Source organism: Sceloporus occidentalis, unplaced genomic scaffold (assembly GCF_023333645.1).
Source record: "Sceloporus occidentalis isolate IW3139 unplaced genomic scaffold, rSceOcc1.0.p SCAF_5, whole genome shotgun sequence".
Taxonomy (NCBI): Eukaryota; Metazoa; Chordata; class Lepidosauria; order Squamata; family Phrynosomatidae; genus Sceloporus; species Sceloporus occidentalis.
The window spans coordinates 172,261,868-172,274,289 of NW_028316985.1; the positions used below are offsets into that span (position 1 = coordinate 172,261,868).

At 44.1% G+C, this 12,422-nt stretch overlaps 2 protein-coding genes across 6 annotated transcripts; both read left to right on the forward strand.

Moving 5' to 3' along the window:
• Positions 1 to 5,434: 5,434 nt before the first annotated feature.
• Positions 5,435 to 11,321, forward strand: LOC149313142 (uncharacterized). Of its 5 annotated transcripts, XM_089526123.1 has the most exons (3): positions 5,435 to 6,045; positions 8,522 to 8,721; positions 9,522 to 9,608. In XM_089526123.1, exons 1-3 carry the CDS (start codon positions 5,661 to 5,663, stop codon positions 9,555 to 9,557), a joined length of 621 nt encoding a protein of 206 aa, XP_089382249.1. In that variant the 5' UTR covers positions 5,435 to 5,660; the 3' UTR covers positions 9,558 to 9,608. The 5 variants fall into 5 exon arrangements, with proteins under 5 accessions (XP_089382249.1, XP_089382246.1, XP_089382244.1 ...); XM_089526120.1 differs by lacking the exon at positions 8,522 to 8,721 and having other exon boundaries at positions 9,522 to 11,321; XM_089526118.1 differs by having other exon boundaries at positions 8,522 to 9,589.
• Positions 6,789 to 8,464, forward strand: LOC149313143 (uncharacterized). Its single transcript, XM_089526117.1, has one exon. It carries the CDS (start codon positions 6,889 to 6,891, stop codon positions 8,449 to 8,451), a length of 1,563 nt encoding a protein of 520 aa, XP_089382243.1. The 5' UTR covers positions 6,789 to 6,888; the 3' UTR covers positions 8,452 to 8,464.
• Positions 11,322 to 12,422: the final 1,101 nt, after the last annotated feature.

Genomic DNA, 12,422 nt, shown 5'->3' on the forward strand with positions numbered 1-12,422 from the left:
CTCCACATGGCTATTCCATGCTTGGTGGAGGCTGGATTGGAGAAGTATCTGGCTACATTGTTGTTGCCAGTTGTGAAATTATTATATCATCCAACAAGACCACTCAAGGACTCCAGCAACCTCAGTGGATAATGTAACCATTTCATATCTGGCTACTGGAATATAATCAAATGCTCCTATGACTCACTCCCTTCACTGGACACAGAATGACCACAAGGCAGCTGCAGAAGCTCTACATTAAATCCAGAGGTGACCCCTGGCACATTATTTCATATGCAGAACTACTGTGCTTTGATAAGCCATACAGAATACTGGACGTAGTTTATTACACACTTAATTGACAGCATTTCTCATAAAATCTTGTTGAAAACAGCCAAAGGATGCAATGGAATATAATAGCAAAATAAATGGAAATAATGTCTACAGCCAGTGGAAAAGAACAATAATCATGAATGGCAAAATGCACAAAATACATAATTGACAAGGGACCACAAGAAGTCTGAACTAACTTTTCTTGTTGTGGTATGCATTTTGGCAGTACACTATGCATGTTGACATTTTTGGTAATAGTGGAATTAGTTTAGGCAATGCTCCATGTGTATTTACCTTCATATTGTAAATTGTGAATTTTGCCATTCATGATTATTTTTTGCATTAGCTGTAGATAACCATTTACCTTTATTTTGCTATTGTGTTCTTTTAACCTGCTTTTGGTTTTATTATTGTTTATGAATCTGTATATTTTGTCTATCTTTGTATGAGACCCTTCCCTTCTGATATTGTTGGAAAACTGGGCTATTTTCCTATTTTGGAAATCTAGTACAGATTTGATTAGTATAAGCTGGAGGTCAATTTCCCCAAATTGAAATTTTCACTGGTGCACAATCCAGTCGGTTAATGAATTAAGGCAAATTCATAAAGCTTATTGCTGTACAATAGTTAGTCACTCCTATGGAGAAACTACCATTGATATTTGGGATAAACAAGGAGCAAAATGAAGATTATTTTTTGCATTAGCTGTAGATAACTATTTACATTTATTTTTGCTATTACGTTCTTTTAACCTGCTTTTTGTTTTATTATTGTTTATTAAAAGATCCACCATATTACATCTTGGAACGCTTTTAAAACATCAATTAAAATGGATCTCTTCTTGCAGGCCTTCTCAGACTGCCTCCGAATAATCTAGGACCATCTGCCCACCTCTTTGTTATTATTGCTATTGTTATTTTAACTGATTTTAATTAATGCTATTTTGGATTGTAGGATTGTATTTTAATTTATCTATGGCCCGTTACAGACCGCCCCTTTGGGGCGGCCTGTAGGGGCACCTTTCCCCGCCGGATCGGGGCCTCAGCGGTCAGAGCGGCAGCGCCTGAGGCCCCGATCTGCTGCTTTCCGGGCTGTGGGGAAGTGGCAAAAGGCCCCTGCAAAGGCGTGTCCTTGGGGTTTCAAGCCCCAAGGACACCCCGCAGCAGCGGGGAGAAGGAGAAAGGAGCTGTCTAAAGGCTGTGCCCAGCGGACCAAACCAGGAAGGAGCCCCGAAACGGAGCTCCTTTCGGGGTTGCGGAAAGGGCGCCCTAGGCGCCCTTCCGCGACCCCAATACGGCACAACCGCGCCACCTCGTTTGGAGGCGGTGCGGTCGTTATGTATCGATGGCGGTGGCCGTGTGGAACGGCCGCCACCATTTTCTGTGCACGGAGTGCGTGCTAGGGTTAGGGCGGTGCGGAAGCACCGCCCCATCTTAATCCTAGTACGCGCTCTGCGCGTACTTTTTAGCCCATATGTAACGGGCCTATATGTGTAAGGGGGAGGGATGGAGGGTTGGGGGAATGAGAGAATGTTTTGTATAATTGTATTAAACTCTGTTATTACCCACCTTGATCCTCATGGAAAGGCAGGCTATAAATAAATTATTATTATTATTATTATTATTATTAAGAAGAAGATAGGAACAAACTAAGAATTATAATACAACAGTACAACAGCTTGTGCGGAAAAATAAAGAAAATTATTACAATGACCAATGCAGAGAAATAGAAGAAAACAACAACAAAAAGAGAAGAACAAGAGATCTATTTCACAAGATCTGGGAAATCAAAGGAAAATTCAAACCAAGAACTGGAATGCTCTATGACAATAACAAATAACATAATTCAAGACCAGGAGGGAATAAAAATATGTTGTATGCAATACACAGAAGAATTATACAAAATATTTGACAAAATGAAGGACACGTGGAATGAAGAGCCATATGAAGATGAACTGCAAATTCTAAAAAGAGAGATGGAAACTGCAGTAAGAGAAATAGCAAAAAACATATCACCAGGAACAGATGATATTCCAATTGAACTGCTGCAATCCACACTGACAGAGTCAACTCTACTGCTAACCAACATATGTCAACAGATATGGAAAATAAAATGATGGCCAAAATATTGGAAGCGATCAATATATGTCCCCATCCACAAAAAGGGAGACACAAGAGACTGCAGCAACTATAGGACCATAGCATTGATCTCCCATGCAAACAAAATCATGCTCAAAATTCTGCAACATAGACTCCAACCATACATGTAGAGGTTCAGGCAGGGTTCAGAAAAAGAAGAGGCACTAGGGACTACATTGCAAACATATGATGGCTAATGGAGCGCACCAGGGAATTCCAAAAGAAAATCAGCATGTGCTTTACAGACTATCGCAAAGCCTTTGACTGTATAGATCAAGAAATGTTATGGAATGCCCTTAAAGACATGGGAGTTCCAATATATCTAATAGTGCTGATGAGGAATCTGTACTCAGGCTAGGAGGCTACTGTCAGAACAGAGCCTGGAGAAACATAATGGTTCTCAATTGGCAAAAGGGTAGAACAAGGCTGTATCCTTTCACCCTGTCTGTTGAACTTGTATGCAGAATATATAAGAAAAACAGGCTTGGACACAGAAGAAGGAGGAGTGAAAATAGGAGGAAGGAATATCAACAATGTAAGATATGCAGATGTCACCACAGTACTAGCAGAAAACCTCCAAGACCTGGAACACCTACGAAGAAAGATCAAAGAACAAAATGCAAAGGCAGGCTTAATGTTGAACATAAAGGAAAAAAAATAATGACCAATGAGGACCTTCACAAATTCAACCTAGACAATGAAGAAATAGAAATAGAAAAAGAATTCCCATACCTGGGATCAAACACGGATAGAAATGGGGACTGCAGTCAGGAAATCAGAAGAAGATTAAGAATGGAGAGAGTAGCTATGAAAGAACTAGAAAAGATACTAAAATGCAAAGATATACAACTGAGCACAAAAGTTAGAATTATACAAGCCATTGTATTCCCTATTACCATGCATGGATGTGAGAGCTGGACAGTTAAGAAAGATGATAGGAAGAAAATCTATTCACTTGAGATGTAGTGTTGGAGAAGCAGGCTGAGGACCCCATGAACAGCCAAAAGGACAAACAAATAGGTCCTAGAGCAGATCAAGCCAGAAACCTCCCTGGAAGCTGACTGAGGCTGTTGTACTTTGGACACATCATGAGAAGGAAGGACTCATTGGAAAAGACAATAATGCTGGGAAAAGTGGAGGGAAGTAGGAAGAGAGGAAGGCCACATGCTAGATCAGTGATCCCCAAACTGTGCCCTTTAAGAGATTTTGGACTTCAGCTCCCAGAAGTCTCAGCCATGTTGGCCAATAGTCTGTGGTTCTGGGAGCTGAAGTCCAAAATCCCTTAAAGAGCAATGTTTGGGCTAGATGGATGAACTCTATTAAGGAAGTCACGGGTATGGGGTTGCAGGAATTAAGCAGAGCAGTGGAGGACGGAGGCTCTTGGATATGTCTCATCCATAGGATCAGCATGAGTCGAGATTGATTTGAGGGCAGTTAACAAAAACAACAATGGAGCAAATAATGCTTTGTGCTTGTTTGGCATTTATTTTTTAATGTGGGAGATTTTGTGAAATTATAACATCTGGGCCAGAATTCACTTGGGGACTTCCATCATCATAAGTGGATGTATGCCTGCAGGAAATACAACTGAACAGTTTTGCAACATCCGTATTTAGCAAGTGGCTGCTGTTAAGTCACTAGTTAGGGGAGCCAGCAAAATGACCATAATGCATCGGGATTGGGACCAATGCCCAATGGGATCAATGCATAAGGTTTGTTTGTCAAAACCATAGAAAAGTTATGGGAATTGTATTGTCATCTCAACGTTGTTAGACTGCAAGTCCCAGCAGCCCTAGTTTGCATTGTCAATAGTGAAGAATGCTGGGGATCATAGATACAGAAAGGATCCAACAGCCTCTGGAGAGCTAATGGTTTCAACCCTTACCGTAGAAGCAAACGGACAAGGGGGAAAATCCATATGAAGTGCAAGTCGGTGAGCAATTATACAACCATAATCCCACTGAATTGCATTTTCTCATATTGTGAGAACCAGCACACATTAAATCAGCTTTTTTCATTTATCCACATCCCCAGGCTGTATGCCTGGGATGGGAGTTTACTGGTCTATTTGAATAGAGACCAGTAATTTGATTGGACCTGGAGCATCACACCAGGTCTGGGAGACAGTTAGGGGCGGGGGCTAAGACTATTTAAGCCTGCTCCGCCCTCCCTTCTCCCTCTTCCAAGAATTGTTGTTCCAGGAGGAACAACACTCTACGTTGGCTAAGTTTCTCTTTTCTTTCTGTGGGCTCTAGTTTGCCTTGGGTGGGGAGAGGCAGTTGGGTCCCTGACATTTGTTCAGTAGGCCCTGCTCTGCCCATGGTTCTTTCTGGGCCCCTCTCCCTTCGTGAGGTGGACTACAGCCTGGGGTTTGGAGTTAGGTCTCCTTTCTGTTCCCTGCAGGGCTCCCTTTTCCCTGCTTGCCTCCTTCATTCCCTGTTTGTTTGCTGCTCAGCTCATGTGTGCCTGTTTTTTCCCCTGCTGGTGCTTGCCTTGTGTGTGCCTGCTCATTTTCCCTCTTTTTGGTGTTTTTGCTCCGTTTGTGTGTGCATGCTCCTTTCCCTGCCTCCTTATCTCTGCACTCCCTGTGGGCAACAAACAGTTTAGAGCTTCAGTGCTGGTTATTGTCCCTATTTGGGTCTGGGTTGCCTCCGTCTGGGTTCCTATTTGGGCCCCTTACCTGTTGCTCTGCTGTGCTGGGTGGGTCTTTTCCAGTGTGCTTTCAAGGCACAGCTTCCTATTTTCCCTCCTTTTCCCTCTCTCTCTCTCTCTAGTTCTGCAGAGGTCTGGTTAATAATTTACCTGCCTGGTAGCTTTATTTTGCTACACTGCAGCTCTCCATCCAAAGTTTGCAGCTTTTCCCTGGTAGCTCAGTGGTTCACTAGGCCTCTATTCAGTTCAAGGGGTTGTTGGTTCAAGGCTGGTTTGGGTTTCAGATTGATTTAAAAACAATTATTTTCCTTCTGGTAATCTTTGAGGTTGCTACATAGCTTTATTTCTTTTTCAAAGGGGCCAAGCTTCATTGCGCCCCCTGGGGGCCTGGGAGCTCATTACAGTCTGTTAATTTTGACTAAAGCCCCAAGTAGGTCACACTCTCTCAGCTTCTTTGGCCCAACTAATCACTGATACTTATTACAGTGGTGTTATTGATTCTTAGGTATTATTTCTTAAGTTTTAAGTTATATTTGACCCTATTATTAATTCTTAAATATGGGTCCTAAGAAAGGTATTTCTAACAAAAAAGGAAAAGGCCCAGCTAAACGGCCAACCAAACGACCTCAGATAGCTATTTCATCGTCATCGGATGATGACAGTGAAGTTCCCTGGGAAGAGGCTATTGCCAGGGCAAAGTCTCTAGAACAGGCTCTTTTACAGCGCAGCTCTCAGACCCCTTCCTTGCGAAAGTCCACTAGGATTTCTAAAGAACGACAGGCTTACAATGAAGTTTGTTCTCGTCTATCTGCTCTAGAACAGCTGCATGCTCAATCTGAGTCTCTGCTTACCCCTGAAGAGTCCAATGAGGTAAATGCTGGTCCTTCACTTCAAGATGCGGCTCAGCCAAAGTTGGCTCAACAATCTGGACCAGTTTCACAAGGTGATGTCTCTAACTTAAACACTTCCTATTCCCAGATTACTTGGCCTTGGGGTTTTAACACACCTAATTTAGGACAACCTTTTGCCCCTATGGTGGGTGGACAGTTAGGTCCATTGGCCACAAATTTAGCGATTGGCTCTCCATCCCAGCCTTATGCTGATCCTATGTGGTGGTTCAACAATCCCTGGAATAGAACAGATCCACTAGTTATGGGACCTTCAACGTCTGGGTGTTATTCAGCTGCTTCTGGGTCATCTATCCCATCTGGTGGTGTTGACTTGCCACTAGGTGATCATTTGGCTCAGTCAACCAAAGAAAAAATTCTCAGAGGAGAATATGTAGATGTGTTTTCTCTCCTAAATCGTGAACTTGATAAAATTGATAAAGACAAACTTGATGAAAAAGAAAGGGAAGAGCTGAAAAAGAAACGGATTGTCAGAAACTGGTCTAATTGGCTGTCAGGTATGTTTATTTATGCTGGCTTCATTGCCAGGTCTCAACCAATGCGAGCTCCATCATTGTTTCAATACATGGATATCATCCATAGAGCCTATGTTGATTTTGCTGGTCCGGCTTGGCTTCTCTATGACGAGGCTTTTCGCATGAGGGCTGCTATATACCCCTCATTGCGTTGGGACATCATGCATCCACAGTTGTGGATGCAACTCATGACTCCATCCAGACCAATTCAGGGAGAACGGTCTCATAGCGGCCATCTTATTCAGAAGACAGGTAATTCTGGCTCCTTTCGTCCCCAAAATACCACTGGTCAAACAAACAAATTGGTGTGCTGGGAGTTTGGATCCCAGGGTTTTTGCTCTCGAAAACTATGCAAGTTCAGACATGACTGTTCCATCTGCGGGGCTAATCACTCTTTCCGAAACTGCCCCAAAGCTAAAGGGTCTCAGGTCAACCAGCGAGACCAACAGGGTGGAAAAAAGTCATCAGCTACAACCCCTTCTTTTCCAAAAGGGACCTAGCCCTATAAACCTAGAGAGCTTGCTCCATTATTTGGGGGCTTACCCTAATCGTCAGGCTGCCAGTTATTTGCGGGCAGGTTTTACTGAGGGTTTTCGTATCCCCTTTTGTGGTGTTCGGCGCCCATTTATGGCCAAAAACTTACAATCAGTTAATGGTTTACAACATGTTGTTAGACTTAAAATTCAAAATGAAGTTAAAGAAGGGAGGGTTTTGGGGCCCTTTCAACACCCACCTTTTCCCAACTTAAGGGTCTCTCCATTGGGAATAGTTCCAAAGCAGGCCCCTGGAGAATTCAGGTTGATTCATCATCTCTCCTACCCCAGGGGTGATTCGCTGAATGATTCAATCCCTGCAGACCTGTGTTCAGTTAAATATACGTCTTTTGATCAGGCTGTTAAGTTAATCCGTAAATTTGGCATTGGGGCCGAGTTGGCAAAATGTGACATTAAGTCTGCATTTCGCTTACTCCCAATACATCCTGGAGATTTTGAGCTGCTAGGTTTTTATTTTGAGGGTGGTTATTATATTGACAGGGCTCTCCCCATGGGCTGCTCGGTTTCATGCACAGCTTTTGAAACCTTCAGCACATTTTTGGAATGGGCCATTAGGTCCAAATCTGGTCAACAGGGAATAGTACATTACCTGGATGACTTTTTGTTTATTGGAACTTATCAGACTGGCCAATGTTCAGCTTTATTGTCTCAGTTTATTTCCCTGTCTGATGAACTGGGTGTACCTTTGGCGCCCGATAAGACTGAGGGCCCCTCCTATAGTTTAACCTTTTTGGGCATTGAGATCGACACTGTCAGTCAACTTTGCAGACTTCCTGAAAACAAGCTTATTAAGCTTAGGCTTCGGTTATGCCAGTTTATTTCTTTAAAAAAGGCCACACTGCAAGAATTGCAAGAAATTATTGGCCATTTAAATTTTGCTTGTAAAGTGGTAGCGCCAGGCCGTGCCTTTTTACGACGATTGTGTGATGCTACTAGGGGTTTAAAATTGCCTCATCACAGGCTGAGGGTGTCTAAAGAAATCAAAGAAGACTTGGGAGTTTGGCTATCCTTTTTGACTGACTTTAACGGTGTTTCCTTTTGGAGGGAGGAGAAAAAGCTACAAGATGCACTACAAGTGGCTTCTGATGCAGCAGGTTCTTGTGGGTTTGGCGTCTACTTTCAGGGGCGGTGGTGTGCTCAAACTTGGCCCGATGCTTGGATTGCCTCTGGCATTACCTCTGACCTCACTTTTTTTAGAATTTTTTCCGATTGTAGTCGCAACCACAATTTGGGCCAAAGAATTGTCAAATTCTTCTGTTCACTTCTGGTGCGACAACCTGTCAACAGTTCATGTCATAAACTCTTTAACATCCAGATCCCCGAGGGTTATGGGACTGGTTCGGGCTTTCACATTACAGTGCTTAAAGTTTAATATACTGTTCACAGCTCGGCATATTCCTGGATTAATTAATGAGAAAGCTGATGCCCTTTCTCGTGCACAGATGGAGCGGTTCAGACTTCTGGCTCCAAACGCTGCTGCGTCACCAGATCCAATGCCGCCAGACCTTTGGAGTCTTGGCCTCACGAGGTGATACGGGCAATTGGCATGTCTTTAGCTTCAAGTACCAAAAAGAGCTATATTAGAGCCATTGAAGAATTTTTGGTTTTTCGCAGAAGTCAAAAGCTAGTCGAGGAGCTGCCGGTACCGTGTTCTCATATTCTTCAGTTCTGTGTTTACCTCCACAACAAAGGGCTTAAGTCACGCTCCATTAGGTCCAAATTATCTGCTCTTGCCTTTTGGTCAAAGGCTCAGGGCCTGACTGATCACACTACTGATTTTCGAATAGCTAAAACGTTAGAAGGTTGGTCCCGAGAGGGCTGCACTACAACGGATGCACGCACTCCTCTATCCCCCACTATCCTTAAGGGGCTAAACACTGTTTGGTCCTCTTTGTGCAGCTCTCCTTATGAGGTGTTGCTCTTCCAGGCTGCTGCCTTAACTGCCTTTTTTGGTGCTTTAAGGGTCTCTGAATTGGTGCCAACGTCCAGACACGATAAATCTGGCAGGGCGTTGCGCTTTCAAGATATCCAATTTAATCCAAAGGGCTTTTCACTTACTATCCGGTTTTCCAAGACTGATCAATTGGGCAGGGGATCAAAAATTTTCCTGGGCCAATGCAGTGATCATTCTCTTTGCCCAGTTCTCGCCCTCAGATTATTTTTAGATGCTAGGGGTTCTCATCCTGGGCCCCTTTTTTGTCATCAAGATAGGTCTCCCCTTACTAAATTTCAATTTTGGTCCATTACTTCCAAGGCACTAGATCGCCTAGGACTCCAGGGACTTAAATTTGGGACACACTCCTTTAGGATTGGGGCGGCATCCACAGCAGCGATGATTGGTTTTCAGCCACAAGCCATTCAAAAGCTAGGTCGGTGGAGTTCTGATACCTATCGCAGATACGTTAGACCTATTCAATTCTAATTGTTTTTGTCTTGTTTCAGACTCTAGCCTATGGCCGAGCCGACTGCGGATATTGATCTGTGGCCATAGCTTCATATATTGGGCTGCTCGCCATGCCAGACGTGGACCCTTCGGATGTCACCTGGGCCTGGCCGAGACAGCATTGATTGAATGGATGGGCAAGCGTGGCCTGAGATGGCACGGATTGATGCCCCTTCTGTTTGGGGAGCGCCGTCGGCCTCCGCCTCATGTTCTACTTATTCACCTTGGTGGTAATGATTTGGGAATTCTTCAAGGCAAGGCCCTTATCTTACAAGTTATTCGAGACTTTCGATCCATTTTGGATCGTTGGCCTTCTGTTCAAATTGTTTGGTCGGCCATGGTGCCTCGTAAAGTTTGGGGTGGTGGCGGTGATCCTCGTTTACTTAATAGGGCTCGCCGTAGAGCTAATAACGAGATTCACAATGCCCTGGATCGTGGGTTGGGTCACTACATAGCTCATCCAGCTATTGTTTTACAACACCCAGAGTTATATAGGCCTGATGGCATTCATTTGAGTGATGCCGGCAATAATATATTTCTTGAAGATTTGCAAAAGGGGTTGCAGGCTTGTTTAGCCAGCCTGGTGGGGGATAGGGGCTAAGCCGACGCTTGCCCCTATCTGTGGCGGTTATGGGGAGATGTAATTGTCTGGTGAACACCTATGGCACCCACTCGGGGTGAAGGTTAGGCCTCTTGGACTTCTTCTTAGGTCTTGCGAGTAAGGAGAGAGAAAAAGAGACCTTCCTTGGGGCTGACCTGGGATATAATCCTCAGTCAAGTCTGGCGAGTTGACTGTGGAAATCTCAGGCTGGCGTTCCATATGCAAGCTGGCCGGGGAGCAACCCAGTCATTGGGTTATCCTCGGAGCTCAGGTGTTTCGCCCAGGGAAAGCTGAGGAGGTGGCATGAGGGATAGACCACCTGCCACAGCTGCTCCCACATCAGGTTGCTCCCCTCTAGTTTGCAAGTATTCAAAAACAGTTATAAATAGTTAATTCCTCAAATAAAGTGGCCCTATTTCAACCCACATTTGTGTCTGGTCTCGTTATTTCAAGTTAGACAGTAATCCACATCCCCAGGCTGTATGCCTGGGATGGGAGTTTACTGGTCTATTTGAATAGAGACCAGTAATTTGATTGGACCTGGAGCATCACACCAGGTCTGGGAGACAGTTAGGGGCGGGGGCTAAGACTATTTAAGCCTGCTCCGCCCTCCCTTCTCCCTCTTCCAAGAATTGTTGTCCCACCCTCCCGCCTCGACATCAGTGTGGCTTTGGTGGTCGCTTCATGGGCCAGGTAGGAATTTTCTCCCTTTTTCCAAGGGTTTTTCGCCTACCTCACACTGTTGTTCTTGGCATAGGAAATTGGCTCAGGTGTGGACTTAAATAGGCGGTCACTGGCGGTTATGGGGAGATGTAATTGTCTGGTGAACACCTATGGCACCCACTCGGGGTGAAGGTTAGGCCTCTTGGACTTCTTCTTAGGTCTTGCGAGTAAGGAGAGAGAAAAAGAGACCTTCCTTGGGGCTGACCTGGGATATAATCCTCAGTCAAGTCTGGCGAGTTGACTGTGGAAATCTCAGGCTGGCGTTCCATATGCAAGCTGGCCGGGGAGCAACCCAGTCATTGGGTTATCCTCGGAGCTCAGGTGTTTCGCCCAGGGAAAGCTGAGGAGGTGGCATGAGGGATAGACCACCTGCCACAGCTGCTCCCACATCAGGTTGCTCCCCTCTAGTTTGCAAGTATTCAAAAACAGTTATAAATAGTTAATTCCTCAAATAAAGTGGCCCTATTTCAACCCACATTTGTGTCTGGTCTCGTTATTTCAAGTTAGACAGTAATCTTGTTGGCACAGTTCATTATAACAGGATCTAATCACGTAAATGAATTCCTGAACTCTGTGTCTATGACCAATTCCCATTCCCCATAAACTTTTCATGCAATTCCTATACAATGATGAAAGAAATATGCCCCCCCCCCCACCATCAGCATCAGCCTTCTCTAGACATTGTCATTGTAGATTCTGGTGTGGCTTGTTTGCCAAACATTTGAAATTTCAATATTTGATATTTGACATTTGGCAGCCAATATTTAACATAGCCAATACATGACATTTGACAGCCTGCATTTGCTACTTGAAAGTTGACATTTGATATCTAGTGTTGACATTCAGCATATAATAATCTTGTAAAAGAAAATTAGAAACTGGATCAATTCTAAGCAGGGGAAGACTGCTGAGAGGGGCCAAATCTAAAAAATGACTGGTTTGCTTTTTCTGGGATGGGAGAATGCATAGATGTGAAAGCATTGCTGGATCAGGAAATTTTAGACACTTTGACTTCACTGGAGAAAAGGCAAGATATAATTCTGGGCTAAGAGCTAGTGTGATGTAGTGGTTTGAACACTGGACTATGATTGGAGACCAGGGTTCGAATCCCAGATTGACCATGAAGCCCACTGGATGACCTTGGGCAAGCCACAGTCTCTCAGCTTTAGGAAAAGGCAATGGCAGTCCTTCTCTGAACAAATCATGTGCAGAAAGCCCCATGATAGGTTTGCCTTAGGGTTGCAATAAGTCAGAAAATACTTGAAGGCACACAACAACAACAACAACAACAACAACAACAACAACGCATAGTGTTAGATATTTCCATTGTCACACGATACTTACATAAAGGTGAATTCCAATGTTGCACAACAGTCTAATTCTCTGAAAGGGAGCCACAGAGTAGTTATGTCCCATGGCCATTGTACCCAATGCACAATGTGTTCCAATGCTCAACATATCCAATGCACTTTGGGACACATTATGCATCAGGACACATGTTGTGCTTTAGACATGTTAGAACAAGAACTTTGGGACAGCAGCTCCTATTCAACAAAAGGATATTTGGTAGGGTGCT

What these genes read in the sequence shown, in the direction of transcription:
- LOC149313142 (XM_089526118.1), top strand. Translation starts at nt 5,661, where the DNA reads ATGGGTCCTAAGAAAGGTATTTCTAACAAAAAAGGAAAAGGCCCAGCT. An exon ending in ATCTGGACCAGTTTCACAAG is followed by an intron (nt 6,046 to 8,521) that starts GTGATGTCTCTA and finishes TCTCGTGCACAG; the next exon opens with ATGGAGCGGTTCAGACTTCT.
- LOC149313143 (XM_089526117.1), top strand. Translation starts at nt 6,889, where the DNA reads ATGACTGTTCCATCTGCGGGGCTAATCACTCTTTCCGAAACTGCCCCA.